Raw genomic sequence first — 24,379 nt, 5'->3', positions numbered from 1 at the left:
GGCCTCCATTTAAAATGAGCAAGGGACGAGGAAGTGGACGTGATGGTGATGGTGCATGCAGAGGCTGTGGGTAAGCTGAAATTGTGCCACAACAAACACCCACACTTTCTCGTTCGATCTTCCTGTCCCAATTAATCGGGGGACCGCAGCACACCACTATTGAACCCAGAGCAGCGTGAAAAGGTTGTTGGTTGGATAGCGGATAATGCTTCCAGTCACTTTGCCACCACCACCACCCTGTCTTCCACACGGTCAAGTCTCAGTAGCCGTGAGTCTGGACTGCATATTCTTCACCCTGATCCTCCTTCCTCCCACCATGCCGAGTGCCCAGAGACAACTGATCCCACACTTGGACACTCTGAAGAGCTGTTCACTTTCCCATTTATAGATTCGGGCCTCTCGCCCGGTCCACTTGAAGCGTGGCAAGAGGAGATCACATGCAACGATGCCCAAATATTTGAGCAGCCATAGTCACACGAAGGCGACGGTGGGAAAGTGTCACAAGAGGTGGACGATGATGAGACACAATTGCCAGAAAGTCAGGAGGAGGACCAGCGTGCGGAAGTGGAAGACGAGGTGGTGGGTGATATAGTAACTGACCCAACCTGGCAGGAGGCCAGCAGCACACAGGGGGAGGGAGGCAGAGCACCACAACAGGCAGGAAGAAGCAGTGTGGTGGCCGCAGACAGAAGGCAGGCACCTGTTCCCCGTAACACCAACATGACAGAAGATGGCAGTACGACTGTTAGGTCTTCCCGAGTCTGGTTGTTTTTTTTTAGAAACTCTGCCGATAACATCAAAAAGGCCATTTGCACCACCTGCCAGGCCAGGATCAGCAGGGGTGGCAAAACGACCAGCCTGACCACCACCAGCATGATCAGGTACATGGCAGCAAAGCACCCGACTAAGCACATCCACGTCCTTGTCCCAGCGCATCGTTCAGTTGTCCCTACCCCAGTCCTTGGAACGCAGGCGCAAATAAGCAGCCAACGCCTCACAGGCCACACTTCTAAATTCACACATTTTTTCCTGAATGGTTGCGCTCGAAATGTTGCCTTTTAGGCTGGTGGAGACGGAATCCTTCCGCAACCGGATGGCGGCAGCCGTCCCTCGGTACTCGGTCCCCAGCTGCCACTATTACTCCCTGTGTGCCATCCCCGCATTACATGAGCACGTGTCCCAAAACATTAGCCGTTCCCTCAACAACGCAGTTACCGGGAAAGTCCACCTAACCACGGACACATTGACAAGTGCTTGTGGGCAGAGACGGTTCATCTCTCTGACGGCACACTGGGTTAACATAGTGGAAGCCGGGATCCAGTTGGACCTTGGGACGGAACACGTCCTCCCCACACCGAGGATTGCGGGCCCTGGGTCAATCAGAGTTGCCCCCACATTCTACAGCTCTTGCACCTCCTCCTCTTCAGCATCCATCTCCGAAATGACCATGATGTGCCCCCTGGGCCGTGGGGTACTCGGCAGCCGGGCCTCTGGATGCTGGGAGATATCATGGTGGCTGGCCCAGGGCGGTCAGTGCAAAAGGGGAATTATTTTTAGAGAGTTCGTGACGCCACCTGTGGTGTCCGGTGATGAGCACCAGCGCTGCAACAGTCCTCTGAGGCAGATGTTAGGGCAGCTTGTGATGGGACGGCTCCCCACAGGTGGAGCAGGCCTCAGGGCAGTGAAGTGAGAGAGCGTGGGTTGCGCTGGGCGTTGTGGTGCAGGGGGAACAATGGCACCGATGAAAGAATGGACGGAGGCAGTACTGTGCAGTCATCCGAGATTTTACTCACAATTCTTCAGACAGTCCACAGGTGCACTGTACAGGTGCTGGGCGTACGGGTGCCGTCCTGCATGCGCCATACCTCCTAGGATCCTTTCTTAGATCGGAGCCTACTCCCTGCTCTCCACCTGGGCCTCTGACACTGGGCCCTACTTGTGGAGCAGATCTCCTAATGAGACTCTGCTCCCGGACTGTTCTTCCTCCACCCACATCCACTACTGGTTCCCCCTACCGTTGGGTTCCCCCCACTCCAGCCAGGGTCAGGGCTCAGCAGCTGTGCTCTGCATGTTGCCCCTCCAGCCGGCCTGGAGCAGTGTAGTGTTGAATGCGGGTGTTGGGGTTCCGGGCAGCACTCCCTCCTTACCTGAGAGAAGGGAGACACCACACCTCTGGGTGAGGTGCAGTACCTCTGTGACGACTGAATGCTCAGGGGCGCCACAACCACATCAGTCGCATGATGGAAGCACTGCAGCACTGCCTCGGCTAAGCAGCAACAGGCTGTGCTGAAGCTAATATGCTTTGGTGACAAACAGCACAACGCTGAAGAGTTATGGACAGCTCAGAAAGAGCAGGCAGATCTGTGTCTGACACCGGTGAACCTACAGCCAGGCATGGTCGTGTGTGACAATAACAGGAACCTGGTGCCGGCTCTGGGACGAGGCGAGCTCGCATACATACCAGGCCGGGCCCATGTGCTTAACCTCGTGGTTCAACGGTTTCTCAAAACCTACCTGGAGTTGCCGAATCTGCTTGTCAAAGTATGCCGCCTGTGTGCCCATTTTAGAAAGTCAGCTACAGCTTCCGCCGCCCTTGCCGTGTTTCAGAAGCATTTGCAGCTTCCGGCTCACAGACTGGTGTGTGATGTCCCCACACGTTGGAACTCTACACTGCAGATGTTGGGAAGGATTTGTGAGCAGAAGAGGGCAGTTGTTGACTACCAGCATCAACAAGGCCGTCAGTATTCAGTTCAGACTCCACACATAAGACCTCAGGAGTGGACATGGATGTCAGACATATGTACCATCCTCCAAAACTTTGAGGACTCCACCAAGATGGTGAGCGGCGATGATGCCATAATTAGCATTTCCATCCCGCTTCTCTGTCTTCTGAAACGCTCTCTGCTCACAATCAAAGAGGATGCCTTGCAGGAGGAGCACGATGAGATGGAGCAAGGAACCATACAGGGTGATTACACACAGCCAAGCCTCATCTCATCCCAACGTGGATTGGGTGACAATGAGGAAGAGGAGGAGGAAGAACAGGAGCTAGTTTCATGCGCTATAGACGGTACTACCTGCACAGCTGTCATACTGTCTGTTCCGCGCAGATGGCCAGAGGACAGAGAGGAGGAGGAGGAGGATGAGAGCATGGTCAGTCGTCCTCTTGGTAAGGACACGGAAGTCTTGCCCGTTACCAGTCTGGCACGCATGGCTGAGTTTATGTTATGCTGCCTTTACCGTGACCCTCGCGTTCTCCAAATTTTGGGTGACAGTCATTACTGGTTGGTGACACTTCTAGAACCACGCTACATGGAGAACTTGCTATCTCTTATTCCCGAGGTGGACAGGTCTACAAAAATGGGGCAGTACCAGAAGGCCCTTGTTGTGGAATTATTACAAAAATTCCCATCTGAAAACGCTGGCGGCAGAGGTCACACTTCGTTGGACAACCAAGGAGTACAGGTGAGAGAGACACAACTTCAATCCAGCAGAGGCAGGGGAACACTGTCAAAGTTCTGGGAGAGTTTTCTCAGACCTTCCTATCTTACAGGCCCTGGGGCACGGGGTACTCTCACAAGGAGTGCAAAATTTGGGAAGATGGTGAAGTAGTACCTTGCCGATCGTACCAACGTCCTCTGTGATTCCTCTGTGCCTTATAATTATTGGGTATCCAAGCTGGACACTTGGAGTGAACTGGCTCTCTATGCCTTGGAGGTCCTGGCCTGCCCTGCCGCCAGCGTTTTATCAGAGCGGGTTTTTAGTGCCGCTGGTGGAATTATAACTGATAAGCGCATCCACCTGTCAACTGAAAATGCTGACAGGCTGACTCTTATAAAAATGAACAAGGGCTGGATTGGGCCAGACTTCTCAACACCACCGAATGATAGCAGCGTAACATAAACTCCAATCCAGTGTCTTTTTTTGGGAGGTGTATTCCCATGCACCTATCACACCCACACATGGGTATACGCTTCCTGATTTTGTCTATTTGCTCTTGTTCTCCTCCTTCTCCTCATCCTCCATCACCATATCATTCACCACCCTATCTACCATATCACCTCCTCTATGTGTCTTGCAAGGGGCATTGGAGTCCCTCCACATTTTTGGCTGCTTTTGTATTCACTGCATAGGCAACTACTATGGGAGACACACTTCCTAATAATGGGAACATTGTTTTAGGAGGTTCTCTGACCTCTACGTCTCTTGCAAGGGCCATCGAAGTGCATTCAAATTTTTGCCAGCCGTTGCAATCATTGCATACGCAATAACAGGATAGGAGACTCGCTCGTTAATAATGAGAACAGCAAAGCATAGCCGGCTGATGGCTCTCTAACAATAGCGAGGGCCGACTGCTGGCCATTTAAGAATAGTAAGGGCCGTCTGATGACCCTATAAAAATAGGCTTTGTGACTTTCAAAATCCCTCCTTCATAAGTGAAACAGGCTGTGTCTGATGATGTCACACACCACATGTGCAGATAAGGTTGTAAAATGTTAAAATGACATTTCCCAGTGAATGCATTTGTCTTGGTTGAAAGCAATGCAAAAGTGCAAAAACGCATCAAAAACGCTACATGTGAACATAGCCCAAGATGTGGAGGAGTATTTTTTGGGTTTTGATCATTTATTTTGCCTTCTATACAAGTCATTACCCTGGAAAGGATGTTCCTTCACATCTTTCCCAGGAAAATCCATTTTGGTTTTGTTTTCGTATGTTTTATTGTGAGTCCGAAAAAGTGGCGTAATACTCTGACCACGTTGTTGACAGCAGTGACCTGGAAGTCAGAGATGCTTCCAGGGGTCTTCCCCATGCTGTACCTATGTCATTTGAGCACTGTTCCCATCGATTTGGGCAATTTTTAGGCCCTCTGCAGACCATCGGGGGGAGAACCGCCTGAAAAATGCTCGAGTTTCCCATAGACTTACATTGGGCTCGTTGCTCGGGTCGAACACCCGAGTATTTCAATTTGCTCGCCCATCACTACTGGGTATGGAATTCATGTCTGCGATCCATCAAATGACCAACTTTAATTACCTGTTTGCGGGAGGAGGAAGGGTCCCTGCCAAAAATAAAAAGATAAAGGTCATGTGGAGGTCATAGTCTTGCTTCAATATTCACTATCAACTACAAAATGGCTTATAGATTTCACAAATACATCCATGACAACTCACCCTTGTGGTCAGTGACTATGGAGAAGTTGGGTTTGTAGAGGTAGGGCTGCAGTTTCCACAGGGCCCACACTGTATGTAATATACGGAGTGTGTGTGTAACATATACTATGGTTGTGTGTGCCATATACAGTTTGTGTAACATAAACACAGTTATTGTATGTGTCACATCTGAAAATTCCCATACACCGACTAATAGAGTATCCATGTAATCAGGACAAATTCAGAAATAAATAGAGGAGTAGAAAGATAAAACTTTTAAAAAAGTTTATTCATTTTATAAACTGTTGCACATGAAATTCAAGAAGATGCGTAAAAAGAAGTCCTATCAGAGATGAGCGAATCTCCTGAAAATTGTTTCGGGCAGATTTACTTGGTTTGACTGTTAGATTCCATTCAGTCGAAACCATAAATAACTATAAAAAAGTTCCCTGATTACCATGAAGAGATGAGCAAGAGACCCCAAAGAATAATAAACAGAGGGGAGGCAAGGGGTTAAACAAAGGAAGAACACATTCTACTCACCTGTCCTCTAGGTGCCTCTAGGAAGGTATGTTGTGCTATTTTGGAGCTCCTATACAACTCAAAGAGAATCGTGCCCATACTCCTATCTCTCAGCTGAGATCCCAGGGAGACTTGTACAGATCATCCAAATGACTAATATGAGTATAACATCTATATTAATACACACCTGTCAGGAAAAGTGACTAATCCTCGAATGGTTAAGTATTGTGCATGTGACTGCTTTCAATTAGTGGTGTATTACCTTGTATAGTCCAATGATGATAATTCTGGTGCTGTATTCATGTACTGATTGTGGTTCTGGAGATGTATTTCTATACAGAAGATGGTTCTGGGGATGTATTCGTGTACTGATGATGATTCTGGTGCTGTAATCCTATACTGACGGTGGTTCAGATGATATATTCATGTACTGATGGTGGTTCTTGCTATGTATTTCTGTAATAATGGCGGTTCTGGTGCTGCATTTATGCACTGATAGTGATTCTGGTGCTGTATTCATATACTGATGGTGGATCTGGTGCTGTATTCATGTGTTGATAGTGGTTCTGGTGTTGTATTCATGTACTGATGGTGGTACTGGTGCTACATATATGTACTGATGGTGGTTCCGGTGCTGTATTCCTGTACCGATGATGGTTCTGGTGATGTATTCATATGCTGATGATGGCTTTGGTGATATATTCATATACTGATGACGGTTCTTGTGATTTAGTCATATATTTATGGTGGTTCTGGTGATGTACTATTTTACTGATCGTGGTTCTGGTGCGGTACTCATTTACTGATGGTGGTTTTGGTGCTGTTTTCATATGCTGATGGTGCTTCTGGTGCTACATTCATGTGCTGATAATCGTTCTGGTACAGTATGTATGTACTGATGGTATTTATGGAGCTGTATTCCTAAAACTGATGATGGTTCTGGTGTTGCATTTTTGTACTGACCATAGTTCTGGCATATATATTTGCACTGATAGTGATTGTGGTGATTTATTCCTATAGTGATGATGGTTCTGGTGCTATATTCATGTGCTGATGGTGGTTCTGGTAATGTAAGCATGTACTAATAGTGGTATTCATATTCTGATGGTGCTGTATTCCTGTACTGATGATGGTTGTGGTTCTGTATTCCCTAACAGGAGGCAGTGAATTGTTCTATATACTAAAATACTCTGGCATTTCATTATATAGTATACGTGATAAGGTTCAAGTCCCGTAAGGGGACTAAATAATAATGAATGAATACTCTGAAAGCAAACACCGAAAAACAATGATAGAATTGCATTTGTTCATTGGAAGCTTAAATTGCACTGCGGGGGGAAACACCACTCCAATTTTCAACTCAGATAGCAGTAAAGCCAAAATCAGCCTCGGTGTCCACCTGACCTTGATCATATTATTAGGTGTTTCCATGTTCCATTTTGAAAGCTTTGTTTATATATTAAAGAGAGTGATGAGAAGCATCAGCAAGTGAGGTGAAATTCGGCACAGTGTGCATTGCATGCTAACATTTTTGTGCAATATTAAGTGGAGGAGGGGTATAGTATGTGGGCTGGTAGTTTTTTTTTTTTAGCCAGGTCTGCTTAAACAAGAGCAGGGCTAGTTTTAGTGCAGAAAACTTTCCATCAAGTGGAAGGACTAGTGCTGGAAGGGTAAGCAGGGGCCGCCCGGTGCCCACTGGCCTGAAGCTGCAGGGGCGCATTGGCTTTATGTTCCACTTCGCCTCCTATTCTGATGTGGTTCATTGTGGGGGATGTAATGTCATCGCCAGTTCTACATTTGGCATTTTAGGATATTTTTGGCTCTTCCTCATACTCCAGGAGATATTCCGGGTAGATCTGATGCTTTTCAAACACCACAAAGATGGAGGGGCTGATGGCATTGTCCACACAGGAGTCATAGTACCGGGTGCTGCTGCCGGGTCTCAGCGGTGGACGCTTCATTTGGAAGCCTCCATTGACGTAGTCTCCCACCAGCACACGAGCTACGAACATCGCCCGTGACCCGCCAGATGTCGGTGTGGAGTAGTTATGGGAGTACGAGGCGTCTCGAGCAAAGTAGCTTCCTATGGGGAGAACAAGGACAGGTTACCAGAAACTCCTGCGTGATGACTTCAGTAATATATCACATAGGAAATCCGGGGATGTCAGGCCATGCTGGGAGTTGTGGTTGTACAAGGCTGGAGAGTCACCGCTTGTACATTACTGATAAGTGTGACAGCTGGAAACAGTAACCAGAAAAGTGTCCTCTGTACTGATACATCCTGATGAGAGTACCTATTTTGAGGAATCTGTTAAAAACTAGTCAATTTGAGTGCATCCACTTAAGGACCCCTGAAGCTCCATCCCAGGGGTCTTCCTATCTCTATGGAGTCACAGCTGCACAGAAGGGCTCACAGAATGGAGGGATCCACATATAGTGGATGTCAGGGCGTCCTCTAGCTTTGGAATAACAGAACACAAATTTAAAGAGTCTACATAGGTGGCATCTGATTGGCCACGAGGATTAAAAGATTTTTCCCAGAATTGTAAGAGCCCAAGAGATCCATAGAATGGAGTTCTGGAATCCAGGACCTGGCTCTGCAGAGTGCCATCGGGACTGGATGGGATGTGTGCATTGTCAATCTCTGCTCCATCTATATATATAATCGTCTTATCCCGTCTGTCTGTCCAGGAAATCCCGCGTCGCTCATTGGTCCGGCAGCGGCCAATCAGCGACGTGGGATTTCAGAAAAAAGATGGCGGCCGTTAGCGGCTCATCTGCAGGACGGAGATGCAGCCGGGAGATGACCAGCGCGAGGCGATCATCTCCCGGGCGGTAGCAGCAGAAGGACCTCGACCGCCGGCGCCGCTGACCTCCATGCGGCTAGGGTGTGAAGGGAGGACCGGGGAGCGGCACTGCGGGTCCGGATACTTCTGCTGCGAGCAGTCGCTCATGTCCCGGGTTCTCGCAGCGGAAGTAGCCGCACAGGCAGCGCCGCTCCCCGGTCCTCACCAATACGATTCGCTGATTGGTCGCGCTCTCCGGCCGCGACCAATCAGTGATCTTGGCTCAAAAGTTAAACACCACTGTGCTGATTGGTCGCAGCCGCAGCCCACGACCAATCACCGATTTGGGCGCCACATTTAAATAGCGGCTGCGACCAATCACCGATCTTAGCGCTACATTTAAACACTGATGTGCTGATTGGTCGCGGACGCTGCCCGCGACCAATCAGCGATCTTGGCGCCAAATTTAAACACCACTCTGCTGATTGGTCGCGACCGCCGGCCACCACCAATCCGCGATTTTGGCGCCAAATTTAAACACCGCTCTCCAGTCCTCACTAACACGGTTTGCTGATTGGTTGCGGCCGCCGCCTGCGACCAATCTGCGATATTGCCGCCAAATTTAAACACCGCTTTGCTGATTGGTCGCGGTTGCCGCCCGCAACCAATCAGCGATTTTGGCGCCAAATTTAAACACCGCTCTGCTGATTGCGCCCGGTCGGCCGCATACATATTCTAGAATACCCGATGCGTTAGAATTAGGCCACCATCTAGTCTATATATATAATCGTCTTATCCCGTCTGTCTGTCTGTCTGTCCAGGAAATCCCGCGTCGCTTATTGGTCCGGTCGCGGCCAATCAGCGACGCGGGATTTGAGAAAAAGATGGCGGCCGTTAGCGGCTCATCTGCAGGACGGAGGTCAGCAGCGATGCAGCAGGGAGATGACCGGCGCGAGGCGCTCATCTCCCGGCCGCTAGCTGAATGGAGGACCGGGGAGCGGCGCCGCCAGTCGGGATGCTTCTGCTGCGAGCAGCCGCGCGTCTCCCGGCTTCTCGCAGCGGAAGTAGCCGCACAAGCAGCGCCGCTCCCCGGTCCTCACTAATACGACGCTGATTGGTCGCGGTCGACGCCCGCGACCAATCAGCGATGTGGAAGGAAAATTTAAAAGCCGCTCTGCTGATTGGTTGCGGCCGCCAGCCGTGACCAATCAGCGATTTTGGCGCAAAATTTAAACCCCCCCTTTGCTGATTGGTCGCGCCTAATCAGCGATTTTGGCGCCAAATTTAAACACGCTCTCCAGTCCTCACTAACACGGTTCGCTGATTGGTCGCGGCCGCCGCCCGCGACCAATCACCGATATTGCCACCAAATTTAAACACCGCTCTGCTGATTGGTCGCGGTTGCCGCCCGCGACCAAGCACCGATATTGGCGCCAAATTTAAACATCGCTCTGCTGATTGCGCCCTGTCGGCCGCATACATATTCTAGAATACCCGATGCGTTAGAATCGGGCCACCATCTAGTTTATAATATATATGTAATTGCCCTGGGGAAGCAGAGCACAGCTCTGCGCTATATTGGGCAGCCCCATGTACAATGAATGGAGGAAAGGTCAAGTATCCGCACCTCCAATCCAGTCAAAATAGAACTCTGTAAAGCCCGGTTTATAGGCTACAAAGCTCTGTTCTTGGGATCTCTGGGGGTCCCAGCAGTGTTACCAATATGTTATCCCCTATCCGTTCATTATCTGGGATATAGCCATTGAAGGTCCCTCAGGGTCATCTGCACTTTCCAAGGGAAAATAAACAGTCCAACAATCAGGGCATTTATTGTTGGATGCTGCTTCCTACCTTCTCCATACACGGTGCCATGGGTGCCACAGATGCGCCAATCAAAATTCTGATCACAGATGGCATCACTGTGTTTACCGTCTGTGCCATGAAACAACCGGATTTCGTTCACGTCTTGTCCCTGATTGACTTTTTCCATCTGTTTCTTTTGCCTTAAAAATAAAACAAAAATTACAAAAAAAAAGCAGTAAAAGTGGAGAAAGAGGATCACACTGACTCAGGGCATCCTTTATCTGTAAGGTCCTTATGAAGAGTGTGGGGGGATCTGATAGCAGTACAATCCCCCTTCAGCATGTGCAGCTGTAACAAGACACCGGGCCAGCTTCAAAGAAGGGATTCACACCCCCACCAGCTAGCTAGTATGAAAACTCCTAGAGGAAGACCCCTGTGGATGCAAGCCATGCTGTCTAAATTGCTTTGTTAAAGCAGCTATGGTTTTATAAGAAGTTATTGAGATACTATTAGTGTTGAGCGAGCATGCTCGACACTGCTCGGTACTCGCCCGAGCATCACGCTACTCGGGTCGTTCGGCGAGCACCGAGCATTTCCGGGTTACTCGGGCGGGAGCTCGGGTCTCCGCCCTGCATGTTTGGCGCTCTTTACAGAGCCAATGAACATGCAGGGATTGCCAGCCCGTCACTGTAATGCTGCAGCCATGTTGGTTGTGGGCATTACAGTGATTGGCGGGCCACCCAGCGTCACCTCCAGTATTTAAAACCGGGCGCCGCCATCTTGGACACAGTCGCCCGAGATCAGACGGTGTAGGGAGAGTGCTGCTGAGCTAGGGAGAGATATATACTGCGAAATAGTTAGTGTAGGGTCTGTAAATGCTGCAAGATCAAAGAAACAGTCCTTCTCAGGACTAATATCCATCCCAGATATCAGGCAGGCAGGCTGTATAGGAGACGCAGTGGTTATACCAGCAAACGCTGCATTACAGTCCTGTGTGCTGCTCCTGCTGCTGAAATTGCTGGACTTAGCTCCAGGTCTCGGGGGCCAGGAAAAATCCTTTTTTTTCATCTAAATCCTCTTCTTTTTTTCCCTCCTTCACACTGTACAAATACCCATCTTATTAACCTTTTGGTGTGTCCCCCCCCCACCCCCAGAAAAAGAAAAAAAAGTGTGTCTCTGATTTTTCAGACACAAATATATCTGTTGAAAATAGTCTGGTGTAGGCCAGAGAAACAGAAGTGTGGTTTTGCAGTTCCACGGTTCAAACCTCTGTATTATCCACTTTTGGGCCATTTGTATCTAAAAAAAACAGTTTGAGTGTGTCGCTCACTGTTCAGCCGCAAATATCTCTATTTAAAAAAGTGTGGTATACCCCAGTAAATTATAACTGTGGTTTTGCTGTTCCACGGTAAAAAATCTCTATTATCCTGCTGTTGGCATTTTTTGCCGTAAAAAAAAAACTAATAGTGTCTCCTTGATTTTTCAGACACAAATATATCTGTTGAAAATAGTCTGGTGTAGGCCCGAGAAATAGAAGTGTGGTTTTGCAGTTCCACGGGTCAAATCTCTGTATTATCCTGCTTTTGCCATTTTTTGCCATAAAGAAAAACAGTAATAGTGTCTCCTGATTGTTCAGACACAAATATATCTGTTGAAAATAGTCTGGTGTAGGCCAGAGAAATACAAGTGTGGTTTCGCAGTTCCACGGTTCAAACCTCTGTATTATCCACTTTTGGGCCATTTTTACCTAAAAAAAAACAGTTTGAGTGTGTCGCTCACTGTTCAGCCGCAAATATATCTATTTAAAATTGTCTGGTATACCCCAGTAAACAATAACTGTGGTTTTGCCATTACACGGTAAAAAATCTCTATTATTCAGCTTTTGGTATTTTTTCCGTAAAGAAAAACAGTAATAGTTTCTCCCTGATTGTTCAGATTGTTTAAGAGTCGAGTGTGGGCCAGAGAAATAGAACTGTGGTTTTCCTCTTCCACGGTTCTAATCTACTCTTTATTACCCTTTTTCCATTGATAGTGCGAGTGTAAGCTATTTTACTTCATTTACAATGGGCAAGGAACGTGGCAAGGGACGTGGAAGTGGACGTTCTGGTGATGGTTCGTGCAGATGACGGGGCCATGGCCAAGGTGAAAATGTGCCACAACCAACAGCCACATCTTCTCGCTCCCACTTCTTGACCGAATTACTAGGGAAGCACAGAACAACACCAGTATTGAGAACTGATCAGTGTGAACAGGTTATTAATTGGATAGCAGATAATACTTCCAGTTACCTGGGCACCACCACCTCCGGTCTGTCTTCCACACGGTCAACTCTTAGTAGCCGTGAGTCTCGACCGCATACTCCTCCTCACCCTGATGCTCCTTCCTCCCACCATGCTGAGTGTCGTCAGACAGCAACTGATCCCACAGTTGGACACTGAAGAGCTGTTCACTGGTCCATTTCCAGATTTGTGCCCCTCGCCTGATACGCTTGAAGTGGTGGAAGAGGAGGTCCCATGTAGCGATGCCCAAATATTTGAAGAGCCACGGCCACAGGAAGTCGACGCTGGCAATTTGTCACAAGAGGTGGACGATGACGAGACACAATTGCCAGGAAGTGAGGAGGAGGATCGTGGTGCGCAAGTGGAAGAGGAGGAGGAGGTGGTGGATGATCTAGTAACTGACCCAACGTGGCAGGAGGACACGCAGAGCGAGGCCAACAGCACACAGGGGGAGGGAGGCAGAGTACCCCAACAGGCAGGAAGAAGCAGTGTGGTGGCCGCAGACAGAAGGCGGGCAACCGTTCCCCGTAACACCAACACGAGGGACGTTGCCAGTACAAGCAGTAGGTCTTCCAGAGTCTGGAATTTTTTTAAAGACTCGGCTGATAACCCCAAAAAGGCCATTTGTACCACCTGCCATGCCAGCATCAGCAGGGGTGACAAAACTACCAGCCTGACCACCACCAGCATAATCAGGCACATGGCAGCAAAGCTTTGAACCCCAGGGGTGACTTTGTGGGGTGAACCCCAGGGTCCACGACCAGTGTCAGCGGGTGTCACCACTGCTTCTTCCACTGTTGTGCGTGCAATAGAACCCCCTGTTGTGTGTGCAAGGCAATCCCCTGTCCATACTGCATGTAAAGATGCCCCCTCCTCTCAGTCTTCACTTGTTATGGCAGTTTCTCAAGAAACAGCATCAACGTCCACGTCCCACCGCAGCGTTCAATTGTCCATATCCCAGACCTTTGATCGAAAGCGCAAATTTGCAGCCAACGCCCCACAGGCCACAGTCTTAATTCGCACATTTCCCCGCACTACACAAGCACGTGTCCCAAAGCATCTGCCGTGCCCTCAACAACGCAGTTACTGGGAGAGTCCACCTGACAACGGACACGAGGACAAGTGCTTGTGGCCAGGGATGGTACATCTCCCTGACGGCACACTGGGTAAACATAGTGGAAGCCGGGACCCAGTCAGACCTTGGGACGGAACACATCCTCCCCACACCGAGGATTGCGGGCCCTATGTCAGTCAGAGTTGCCCCCACAGTGTACAGCTCCTGCGCATCATCCTCCTCCTCCTCCTCCTCATGTTCAGCCTCCATCTCAGATATCACCACATCAGTTACAAGCTGGAAGCATTGCAGTACTGCCTCCGCCAAGCGGCAACAGGCTGTGCTGAAACTCATAAGCTTAGGTGATAAACCTCACACTGCTTGTGAGTTGTGGACAGCTGTGAAAGAACAGGCAGATCTGTGGCTGAGACCGCTGAACCTACATCCAGGCATGGTCGTGTGTGACAATGGCCGTAACCTGGTGGCGGTAGTGAGGCGAGGTGAGATCACACACGTACCATGCCTGGCTCATGTGCTTAACCTCATGGTTCAGCGGTTTCTTAAATCGTACCCCGAGTTGCCAGATCTGCTCGTCAAAGTACGCCGCCTGTCAGCTCATTTTCGGAAGTCAGCTACAGCTTCCGCCGCCCTTGCTGTGTTGCAGCAGCGTTTGCAGCTTCCGGCACACCGACTGGTGTGTGATGTCCCCACACGTTGGAACTCTACCCTCCACATGTTGCAAAGAATTTGTGAGTAGAAGAGAGCAGTTGTGGAGTACCAGCTGCAACAAGGCCGTCAATATTCAGGTCAGACTCCACACATAAGACCTCAGGAGTGGACCTGGATGTCTGACATATGTACCATCTTGACAAACTTTGAGGAGTCCACCAAGATGGTGAGTGGCGATGACGCCATCATTAGCGTCAGCATCCCACTTGTCTGTCTTTTGCAACGCTCTCTGCAGAGAATTAAAGAGGAGGCATTGCAGCCAGAGTATGATGAGATGGATCAAGAAGCCGTAGCGGTCGATTACACACGGCCCAGCCTCATCTCATCCCAATGTGCATTGGGGGACAATGAGGGAGAGGAGGAGGAAGAACAGGAGCTTGTATCATGCGCTGTAGACGGTAGTACCTGTACAACTGTCATACCGTCGGTTCAGCGTGGGTGGCCTGAGGACAGGGGGGAGGAGGAGGAGGAGAGGATGGTCAGTCGTCATCTTGGTGAGGACACGGAAGTCTTGCCCGTTACCAGTCTGGCTGACTTTGTTACGCTGCCTTAACCGTGACCCTTGCGTTGTCAAAATGTTGGGTGACAGTCATTACTGGTTGGTGACACTTTTAGACCCCCGCTACAAGGAGAACTTTCACTCTCTTATTCCTGAGGTGGAGAGGCCTACAAAAATGGGGCAGTACCAGAAGGCCCTTGCTGCAGAACTGTTAAAAAAAATTCCCATCTGAACACGCTAGTGGCAGAGGTCACAGTCCGTTGCCGAATCAAAGTGTACATGCGAGAGAGACGCAACAACAATCCAGCAGAGTCAGGGGAACACTGTCAATGTTCTGGGACAGTTTTCTCAGACCCTCCCTTCGGACAGACCCTGAGGCGCGGGGTACTCCCACAAGGAGTGGAAAGTTTCAAAAGATGGTGAGGGAGTACCTTGCTAACCGAACCAGCGTCCTCCGTGATTCCTCTGTGCCTTTTAATTATTGGGTATCCAAGCTGGACACTTGGAATGAACTCGCTCTGTACGCCTGATAAGCGCACTCGCCTGTCAACTGACAATGCTGACAAGCTGACCCTTATCAAAATGAACAAGGACTGGATTGGGCCAGACTTCTCATCACCAACAAATGACAGCAGAGTAATATAAAGTCAAATCCACTGTGTTATTTCGGGAGGTGTATTCACATGCACCGCTTCACACCTACACATGGGTATGCGCTTCCTCATTTCGGCAGTTTTATGTTCTTCTCCTTATCCTCAGCCTCCACCACCACTATACCACCAAGGTGACCGTGGTCCGTGTTGCAATTATTGAAAGTTCCTCTGTCCTTATTTTTGTCAGCTTTTGCTTGGAAGGCATAAGCAAAGACTGTGGGAGACCCACTCCCCAATAATGGGAATAATATTTTTAAGATGCTGTACTGTATGGCTCTTGTAAGGGGCATTAAAACCATCTTGTTAAGCTACTGGGACCTCCACGTCTCTTCTGAGGGGCATTAAAAGCGTCTTGTTAAGCTACTGTGATCTCCACCACTTTTCCGAGGGGCATTAAAACCGTCTTGTTAAGCTACTGGGACCTCCATGTCTCTTCCAAGGGGCATTCAAACCGTCTTGTTAAGCTACTGCGACCTCCACCACTTTTCCAAGGGGCATTCAAACAGTCTTGTTAAGCTACTGTGACCTCCACCACTTTTCCAAGGGGCATTAAAACCATCTTGTTAAGCTACTGCGACCTCCATGTCTCTTCCAAGGGGCATTCAAACAGTCTTGTTAAGCTACTGCAACCTCCACCACGTTTCCAAGAGGCATTAAAACCGTCTTGTGAAGCTACTGGGACCTCCACGTCTCTTCTGAGGGGCATTAAAAGCATCTTGTTAAGCTACTGTAACCTCCACCACTTTTCCGAGGGGCATTAAAACCATCTTGTTATGCTTCTGTGACCTCCACCACTTTTCCAAGGGGCATTAAAACCGTCTTGTTAAGCTAATTTTTGGCAGCTTTTGCTTGGACGACGTAGGCAAAGACTATGGGAGACACACTCCCCAATAATGGGAATAATTTTTGTAATATGCTGTACTGCATGGCTCTTGTAAGGGGCATTGCAAGTTCCTCCGTCCTAATTTTTGGCAGCTTTTGCTTGGAAGGCATAAGCAAAGACTATGGGAGACCCACTCCCCAATAATGGGAATAATGTTTGTAATATGCTGTACTGCATGGCTCATGTAAGGGGCATTGCAAGTTCCTCCGTCCTAATTTTTGGCAGCTTTTGCTTGGAAGGCATAAGCAAAGACTATGGGAGACCCACTCCCCAAAAATGTGAAATGTTTGTAATATGCTGTACAGCATGGCTCTTGTAAGGGGAATTGCAAGCTCCTCCGTCCTAATTTTTGGCAGCTTTTGCTTGGAAGGCATAAGCAAATACTATGGGACACCCACTCCTCAATAATGGGAATAATATTTTTAAGATGCTGTACTGTATGGCTCTTGTAAGGGGCATTAAAACCGTCTTGTTAATCTACTGGGACCTCCACGTCTCTTCTGAGGGGCATTAAAAGAGTCTTGTTAAGCTACTGGGACCTCCACCACTTTTCCAAGGGGCATTAAAACCGTCTTGTTAAGCTACTGGGACCTCCATGTCTCTTCCAAGGGGCATTCAAACTGTCTTGTTAAGCTACTGGGACCTCCACATCTCTTCCAAGGGGAATTCAAATTGTCTTGTTAAGCTACTGGGACCTCCACGTCTCTTCCAAGGGGCATTCAAACCATCTTGTTAAGCTACTGGGACCTCCACGTCTCTTCCAAGGGGCATTCAAACCGTCTTGTTAAGCTACTGTGACCTCCACCACTTTTCCAAGGGGCATTAAAACAGTCTTGTTAAGCTACTGCGACCTCCACGTTTCTTCCAAGGGGCATTCAAACCGTTTTGTTAAGCTACTGCGACCTCCACCACTTTTTCAAGGGGCATTAAAACCGTCTTGTTAAGCTACTGGGACCTCCACGTCTCCTCCGAGGGTCATTAAAAGCATCTTGTTAAGCTACTGTGACCTCCACCACTTTTCCGAGGGGCATTAAAACCATCTTGTTAAGCTACTGTGACCTCCACGTCTCTTCAAAGGGGCATTAAAAGCGTCTTCTTAAGCCACTCTGAACTCCACAGCTCTTCCAAGGGGCATTGAAATGTTGTTTTTAATTAACTCTAACCTCCACGACTCTTCCAACGGGCATTGCATTTCCTCCTAATTTTTGGCAGCTTTTGCTTGGAAGGCATAAGCAAACACTATGGGAGACCCACTCCCCAATAATGGGAATAATGGTTGTAATATGCTGTACTTCATGGCTCTTGTAAGGGGCATTGCAAGTTCCCCCGTCCTAATTTTTGGCAGGTTTTGCTTGGAAGGCATAAGCAAAGACTATGGGAGACACACTCCCCAATAATGGGAATAATGGTTGTAATATGCTGTACTTCATGGCTCTTGTAAGGGGCATTGCAAGTTCCTCCATCCTAATTTTTGGCAGCTTTTGCTTGGAAGGCATAAGCAAAGACTGTGGGAGACCCACTCCCCAATAATGGGAATAATATTTTTAAGATGCTGTACTGTATGGCTCTTGAAAGGGGCATTAAAATCGTCTTGTTAAGCTACTGGGACCTCCACGTCTCTTCTGAGGGGCATTAAAAGCGTCTTCTTAAGCTACTGCGACCTACACCACTTTTCCGAGGGGCATTAAAAGCGTCTTCTTAAGCTACTGCGACCTCCACCACTTTTCCGAGGGGCATTAAAACCATCTTATTAAGCTACTGGGACCTCCACGTCTCTTCCAAGGGGCATTCAAACCGTCTTCTTAAGCTACTGTGACCTCCACCACTTTTCCAAGGGGCATTAAAACCGTCTTGTTAAGCTACTGGGACCTCCACGTCTCTTCTGAGGGGCATTAAACCGTCTTGTTAAGCTACTGTGACCTCCACGTCTCTTCAAAGGGGCATTAAAAGCGTCTTCTTAAGCCACTCTGAACTCCACAGCTCTTCCAAGGGGCATTGAAATGTTGTTTTTAATTACCTCTAACCTCCACGACTCTTTTCAATGCATAGGCGAACACTAAGGGAGACCCACTCCCCAATAATGGGTAGAAGGTTTTTAGTACGCTGTAATCCATGTCTGTTTCAAGGGGCATTGCAGTTCCTCATAATTTTTGGAAAGCCTTCCATTCACTGCTTAGGCCAACAGTGTACAGGAGACCCAGTTGCTATAAATGGAAAAACAGTTTAGTTAAGGCCCTCTGACCTCCATGTCATTTCCAAGGGGCATTGGAGTGCCTCGAAATTTTTGGTAGGCATTGCACTCACTGTATGCCCTATAACTGTCTAGCCGAACCGCTCCTTTTGTTACAGAAACATATCCTACAAGACATATCTGGTTGACTGGCCTGATATTGATGTGAATGATCCCTGTTCCTCCTGCTCTTTCTCCTTTGCCACTACCTCATCCATCATTTATCACCTGAAGCTTTGTTTTAACGGGAGTCATAGAACTGGGATAGTAGCAGGAAAACATCTAGCAATCCTCGGAGGAGGTAGGATATGCGCCAAAACGCTGACCACCTCAGACCTAGCCGCTACTACATACATGCGTTTGCATTCCAAGAAAACAAAGCAGATGCTAACTTCTATCATCATCATCATGCTCCTCACCTTGGCACTCTCAACTCCCCTGATGGAGAAGCCAGGGCCCACCGGAGGAGTCTGGTTCTCTGGTGGGCTCGTCCAATTCTGCCCTAAAGCAGGCCGCGCTAAGAAAAGTGTGTGGGGGGAAGTTGACAGGAGAAATAGGGGCGGCTGGGGACCGTGCATGGACACCCGGCCACGGGGCGGCTGGGGACTGAGTGAGGACACCCGGCCTACCGGGCGGCTGGGGACCGAGTATGGATACCAGGCCGCCAACGCAGCCATGACGTGGTGGCCAGATTCCGCCTCCACATGCCTAAAAGGCCCAATTTCAAGTGCAAGCAAGCAGCATGGTATTGCAGCCTGGGGGTGGGTGGGTGGCAGGCTGCATACTTGCGCTTGCATTGCAAGGAATGGGGGAGGTACAATTGAACACTGCCCTGGGACAAGGACTTGCATGGGGATAGTTGCAAGTCTGCATCTTCTGATGCGGCAAGGATGACTTCTGATGGGCACACTTTTAGGCAGTGACCTGGGTGTCAGAGATGCTTCCAGGGGTCTTCCCCATGCTGTTCCCATGTCTTTTCAGCACTGTATGCATGTGTCACACAGCACATGGCCAGATAAGGTTGTAAAATGTTAAAATGACATTTCCCGCTGAATGCATTTATCACGGTTGAAAGCAATACAAAAGTGCAAAAACGCATAAAAAATGCTACTTGTGAACATAGCCCAAGGTGTGGAGGAGTATTTTTTTCTGGGTTATTTATTTTACCTTATACACAAGTCTTTACCCTGGAAAGGAACTTCCTTAACATATTTCACAGGAAAGCAGTTTCAGTTTAGTTTTTGAACGTTTTATTGTGAGCCCTTAAAAGTGGCTTAATACCTCTGACGATGTTGTTGACAGCAGTGACCTAGGGGTCAGAAATGCTTTCTGGGGCGATCCCCATGCTATCCCCATGTCATTTGAGCACTGTCACTATCGTTTTGGGCACTTGTTAGGCTTCTAAAAGACTGCCGGGGGTGCCGCCGCAAAAATGCTCCGGTCTCCCATAGACTAACATTGGGCTCGTTGCTCGGGTCGAGCACCCGAGTATTACGGCGAGCTCGGCCCGAGCTTCGAGCACCCGAGCATTTTAGTGCTCGCTCAACACTAGATACTATATGTCCTAGCTATACATAGCATATATTTCCGAGATCTCCAGACTAGACCGTACTCCTTCTGGGGTCTCGATCCATTCTAGCACCCAGGGATATGGAGATACATAGAACAGCTAGTAGAAGCTAAGTAGCAAAGCTGTGCTTAGTCTCCATTCGTAGCAGAGGCCTGGCCAGATCCGATGGCGCCAGAACCACCACCCTAGGACAGTCCAGAAAGGAGTTATGATCTTTCATAGGTTTTGGGAAATTTAGCTACAAACCTCCAGGGGAGGTGACTTATGTTCCGCCCAGGGGGCAGGAGGAAAGTGACCCAAAAAGGGATAAAAGCTAGTGTAAGGCCATGTGGTCCCACTCTCTCCCTGATGCATACAGTCCACTTCGAACGGGGAGGGTCACGTCGAGTAACGTTCTGTGAAGGACCTAGGACCCAGCTGGAAGCCGTTGGCCCTGAGGCCCAGCGTTGACATGATCGGAAGTCACACAGGTAATTGATATGATCCATCTGCCTATATTTTTTGTCCTGTACTATTTGAATATCTGACCATTGTAAATGTATAACCGTTATGTATATACTGTATTGTCTAGTGTGCCCTTAAGGTGATTAAATATATAATTGAACCTTGGGCTGCTCTTTTATCTTGATCCACGAATCCACATGTCCGTTTCTCGGTTTAACTTTTCATGCTACCGGGGCTGGTTTCTAGCCCGATATAACCCTGTTAATGGACCAGGCGTATATCTAATGAGGAACTGGTGGCGATTCTACTGCGCTTATAAGGTTCTGCTTCACTGGTGCTAGTAAAAGGGGCCCCTTAGCCTGTCAGGGTTGTGGGCAAGTGTGGTGCCACATCAGTGGCTGTGTAGGCCACATCCTCTCACTCTGAGTGCCTCTGTGTAGATAGGAGGTTGTCTGTGACCTGCCCTTATGTGTCCCCAGGCGATGCGGAACGTCACATTGTTGAAAGTGGGCAGACCGAATTACATGATCCATCTGACGTAATAGTGACGTCAGGCAGGTTGGCGAGGTGTGGATCCCTCGCGGTCCTACCATCAGTTGTTAAGAAATCGGACCACCATGAGCTGGGGCATCCTGGTACAGCGCTGGCTCTTATCTATACCTCTCTTTATGTGGCACATATTAACCCCCCTCCAGATGTAAGGGTGAAGAGCGGACCTACCACTGGAACACCTGCCACAGAGATGGGTTCTGGAGACGCCACATCCTCTTCACCTCGTGGCCGCTGACAGTCTTGGAGAAGATGCTGACAATTTCCGAGAACTCAATGGATGTGCGTGAGACAAGAACTTTCTACAGAGGATAGAAGAAGATACGTGACCACTCCTGTCCCATGTCCTCTAGTCACACATCATAGGGGTTCCACACATTACCTTACAGCCAAGCTCCGGCATGGACTCGGGGTCCCAGATATTGGGGTAGATGTCAGTGTTCATGGAGGATGTTCCTGATTTCAGGGGGGGTGTTACTAATTTTAGAGGAGACGTTCCTATTTTCAGGGAGGGCGTTCCTAATTTTAGGGGGGATTTAGCTGCCGCCGATCTTGTGCTGAAATGATAAAAAAAAGTTTAATGATAAAATGGCGACAGAGCGCCATCCAGTAAGTTCCACCTCCAGACTATGTAATAATTGCCTATTAATTACGTCTCATACTTTATGACTTGCCCAGGGGGGATATGGGGGAAACTCGGTACCAGGACCTTGATCTTCTATGGGATGCCATGGCAGTTGGCTCCCGGGCCCTTACCCTGGGGTCACTCTTTAAAAGGGGTTTTGTTAACAGTTTTTGTCTCGTGACGCCACCTGTGGTTCCCGGTAATGAGTACTGGCACTGCTGCAGACCTCCGGGGGTGATGGGATGGCAGCTGGGATGTTTCTGCTCCCCACAGGCGGAGCGGGCCCCCGGGGCAAAGTTGATGGAAAGGATGGAGGTGAGAGGTGGCCCGGTTGGGTCAGGGGGTATGACGGACATGCACACAGGGGATTCGCTTCAGTACCTTTACTGGTGTAACGGCAGGTATGGTCCAGGGTACCTATTAGGAGGGTGCACTTCTGGACTCTCCCCAGTGAGAGGCTAGTAGGCCTCCTGATCCGTTTCTTCCTCTCTCTAAAGCTTCTGGCCAGCCTGGAACTAGGCCTAGCTTCTATGCTGTTTCACTCTCTCACCTGTCTGCTTGATAATAGAACTTTTCTCCGGCTACCACTATCCCTGGACGCTGGGGCCTTCGTGGTTCCTAGTTCTGTAAAATGATGGTAGCTTCATGTTGACCAGGGATCTGGAATCCTCCTGGTATGCCGGTTGTACCTACTGGGTGTAGAGGACCCGGTGTCCGGCTTGTGTCCTGGGGTGAGCTTCAGATGCTCCTCTGCCCCCTTAACTCCTCTCTCCTCTCCTTGCCTCGGCCACACTCAGGGCCTTCAACACAGCAGCAGACGTGCTGCTCCTTCACTGATCTAAAGTGTCAGCACACTCTCTCTACCTAACTCCACCCTCCAGTATATATATCCCTAACAGGGCTCCCTCTGGTGGTATGAGGTGGAAGGGTGGAGGTGTCTGTTATGTAATGAGGGCCTCTGGTGGAGAAGTCCGTCCATGCACCCTTTTGGGTTCTGTGGTACCTGTAATAGCAGGGTGCCACAGTATACTGAGGGGTCATTACAGGTATTTATGTAGAACATCAGTTTTATGGTACTAGGGAATCTTTCAAGTTTTGTAACAAAACAGAACAGAAATAATGCGACAAAAACGCAACGTGCGTACAGACCCTTAAAACACAATCATAGCATTATAATAGTACAGGACAAAGAGTTGACTGAGATATTAAAGAATTTCTCAGACACTAAACTATAGTTTTTAAAAAATGTTTATTATATTTGTATATAGTGTAATGCTGTCCCCCAGACCTTTATTTTTATTTCTCATGGTTCCCTCACTGGTCTTTCTGGGGTATCTCATCCTCTTAGATTCTCTTGTAACATGGTCGGTGCCACAAGATCGGAGGAGGTGGATGTGGAGGAAGATATTGAATTATCCAAGTAGGAGATGAAGCTGACTATGATGGGCGACAAACCGAAACAGCAGGGAAAGGAGAGTGAACCAGTGGAGCCCTTAGTTGTGGTGGTGAGTATGGAAAGTAACCAGATCGATTGCTTGTGGGCTGTCAGGTGTGTTATCACCATTGGATAGCCATGCTTTCAGACTCTTGTAATCCACGGGGACATTTTTTTGGCTTTAAGAGGGAGTCAAAATTGTAGCATTACCAGAAGAAGCTGTGTTCCTACATCAGTTATGCATCTGAAGAGTCCTGCTGAACTCACATCTGATGAGGAGACCTCTTCCCACTGAGCCAAAGCTTTGTATCCTGTGTCTGGGCAATGACTACGACAAATAGCCAAAGCAACAGCAGCGATTACAGTACGTATGAGATGATGGACCAGAGGTTTTATCAGCTGCCTAACCAGCCTAATGCACATTAACAAACAGATGCTCCGCCTGAGCAACAAGGGTCAATCGTACCCGGAATGTGTTCCTTCTCTAGTAGATACCTTCATACCCGACTCTGTAGACTTTTAAGTCTGCAGATTAAACCAAAGGCAAGAACTGGTCAAGTTTCCATGGGTGTACTATAATAAAGGGTAGTCAGCGCTACACCCAAACAGAGTAGATTGTCTTCCAGAAGTGTAAAAAGCCCCTCATTTATGAAAATGTATCAGACAGAACAGTGAAGATTTTCATACACATTCAACTGATGCCAGTCATTAGATGGGCGATAGTGTGGCACCCCAGGGGTCCGGTTGCCACAGTGGCATTGCCTCCCTCACAAGAGGTGATGCCATGCCTGGAAGCAAGAAGGGGTCCCCTAATCAGGTTTTACTAAGCATGCAACACTTTCCTGGCTCCAGACCAGCAAGGGGAGCTCCTTCCCTTGTCAATTGGGATCTGAGGGCGGGGTTAGTTAGTCTTAGTGTGAGGCGTTGAAGTCAGGACGTCGAAGAGAGAGGAGCTGGGGAGTGGAGCTGCGCTTCAGCTCACCCCAGAGGGACAGAGAAGAACCGGACACCGGAGTCCGAGGTTGTGGGGCACTGAAGGCCCAGCAGCAGAAACCGAAGGGCAGGAGACAGCAGGTCTCCTGACCCCATCAGACGCCCGGAGGCTCAGCAGCACCGCAGGGTCCAGCACCGCCACGTGGGAGCGACGCACCAGCAAGGCCCGAGC

At 48.9% G+C, this 24,379-nt stretch overlaps 1 protein-coding gene across 1 annotated transcript in view; it reads right to left on the bottom strand.

Moving 5' to 3' along the window:
• Nucleotides 1-5,484: 5,484 nt before the first annotated feature.
• LOC141164850 (zinc finger CCCH-type antiviral protein 1-like) overlaps nt 5,485-24,379 on the bottom strand; it is a 56,956-nt gene continuing 38,061 nt past the window's right edge. Inside the window, exons 10-13 of the mRNA XM_073650474.1 lie at nt 21,537-21,711; nt 21,326-21,456; nt 10,313-10,464; nt 5,485-7,758 (exon numbers count right to left, since the gene is read on the bottom strand). Of these exons, the coding sequence (XP_073506575.1) occupies nt 7,481-7,758; nt 10,313-10,464; nt 21,326-21,456; nt 21,537-21,711 (736 nt within the window). The 3' untranslated portion in view covers nt 5,485-7,480. The remainder of the gene's footprint in view (nt 7,759-10,312; nt 10,465-21,325; nt 21,457-21,536; nt 21,712-24,379) is intronic.

Source organism: Phyllobates terribilis, unplaced genomic scaffold (genome assembly GCF_046119375.1).
Source record: "Phyllobates terribilis strain yellow unplaced genomic scaffold, ASM4611937v1 Scaffold_10__3_contigs__length_209671492, whole genome shotgun sequence".
In the NCBI taxonomy this organism is placed as follows: Eukaryota; Metazoa; Chordata; class Amphibia; order Anura; family Dendrobatidae; genus Phyllobates; species Phyllobates terribilis.
Note: the sequence above shows the minus strand (reverse complement) of the source record. Positions and strands in the feature narration are given on the sequence as shown.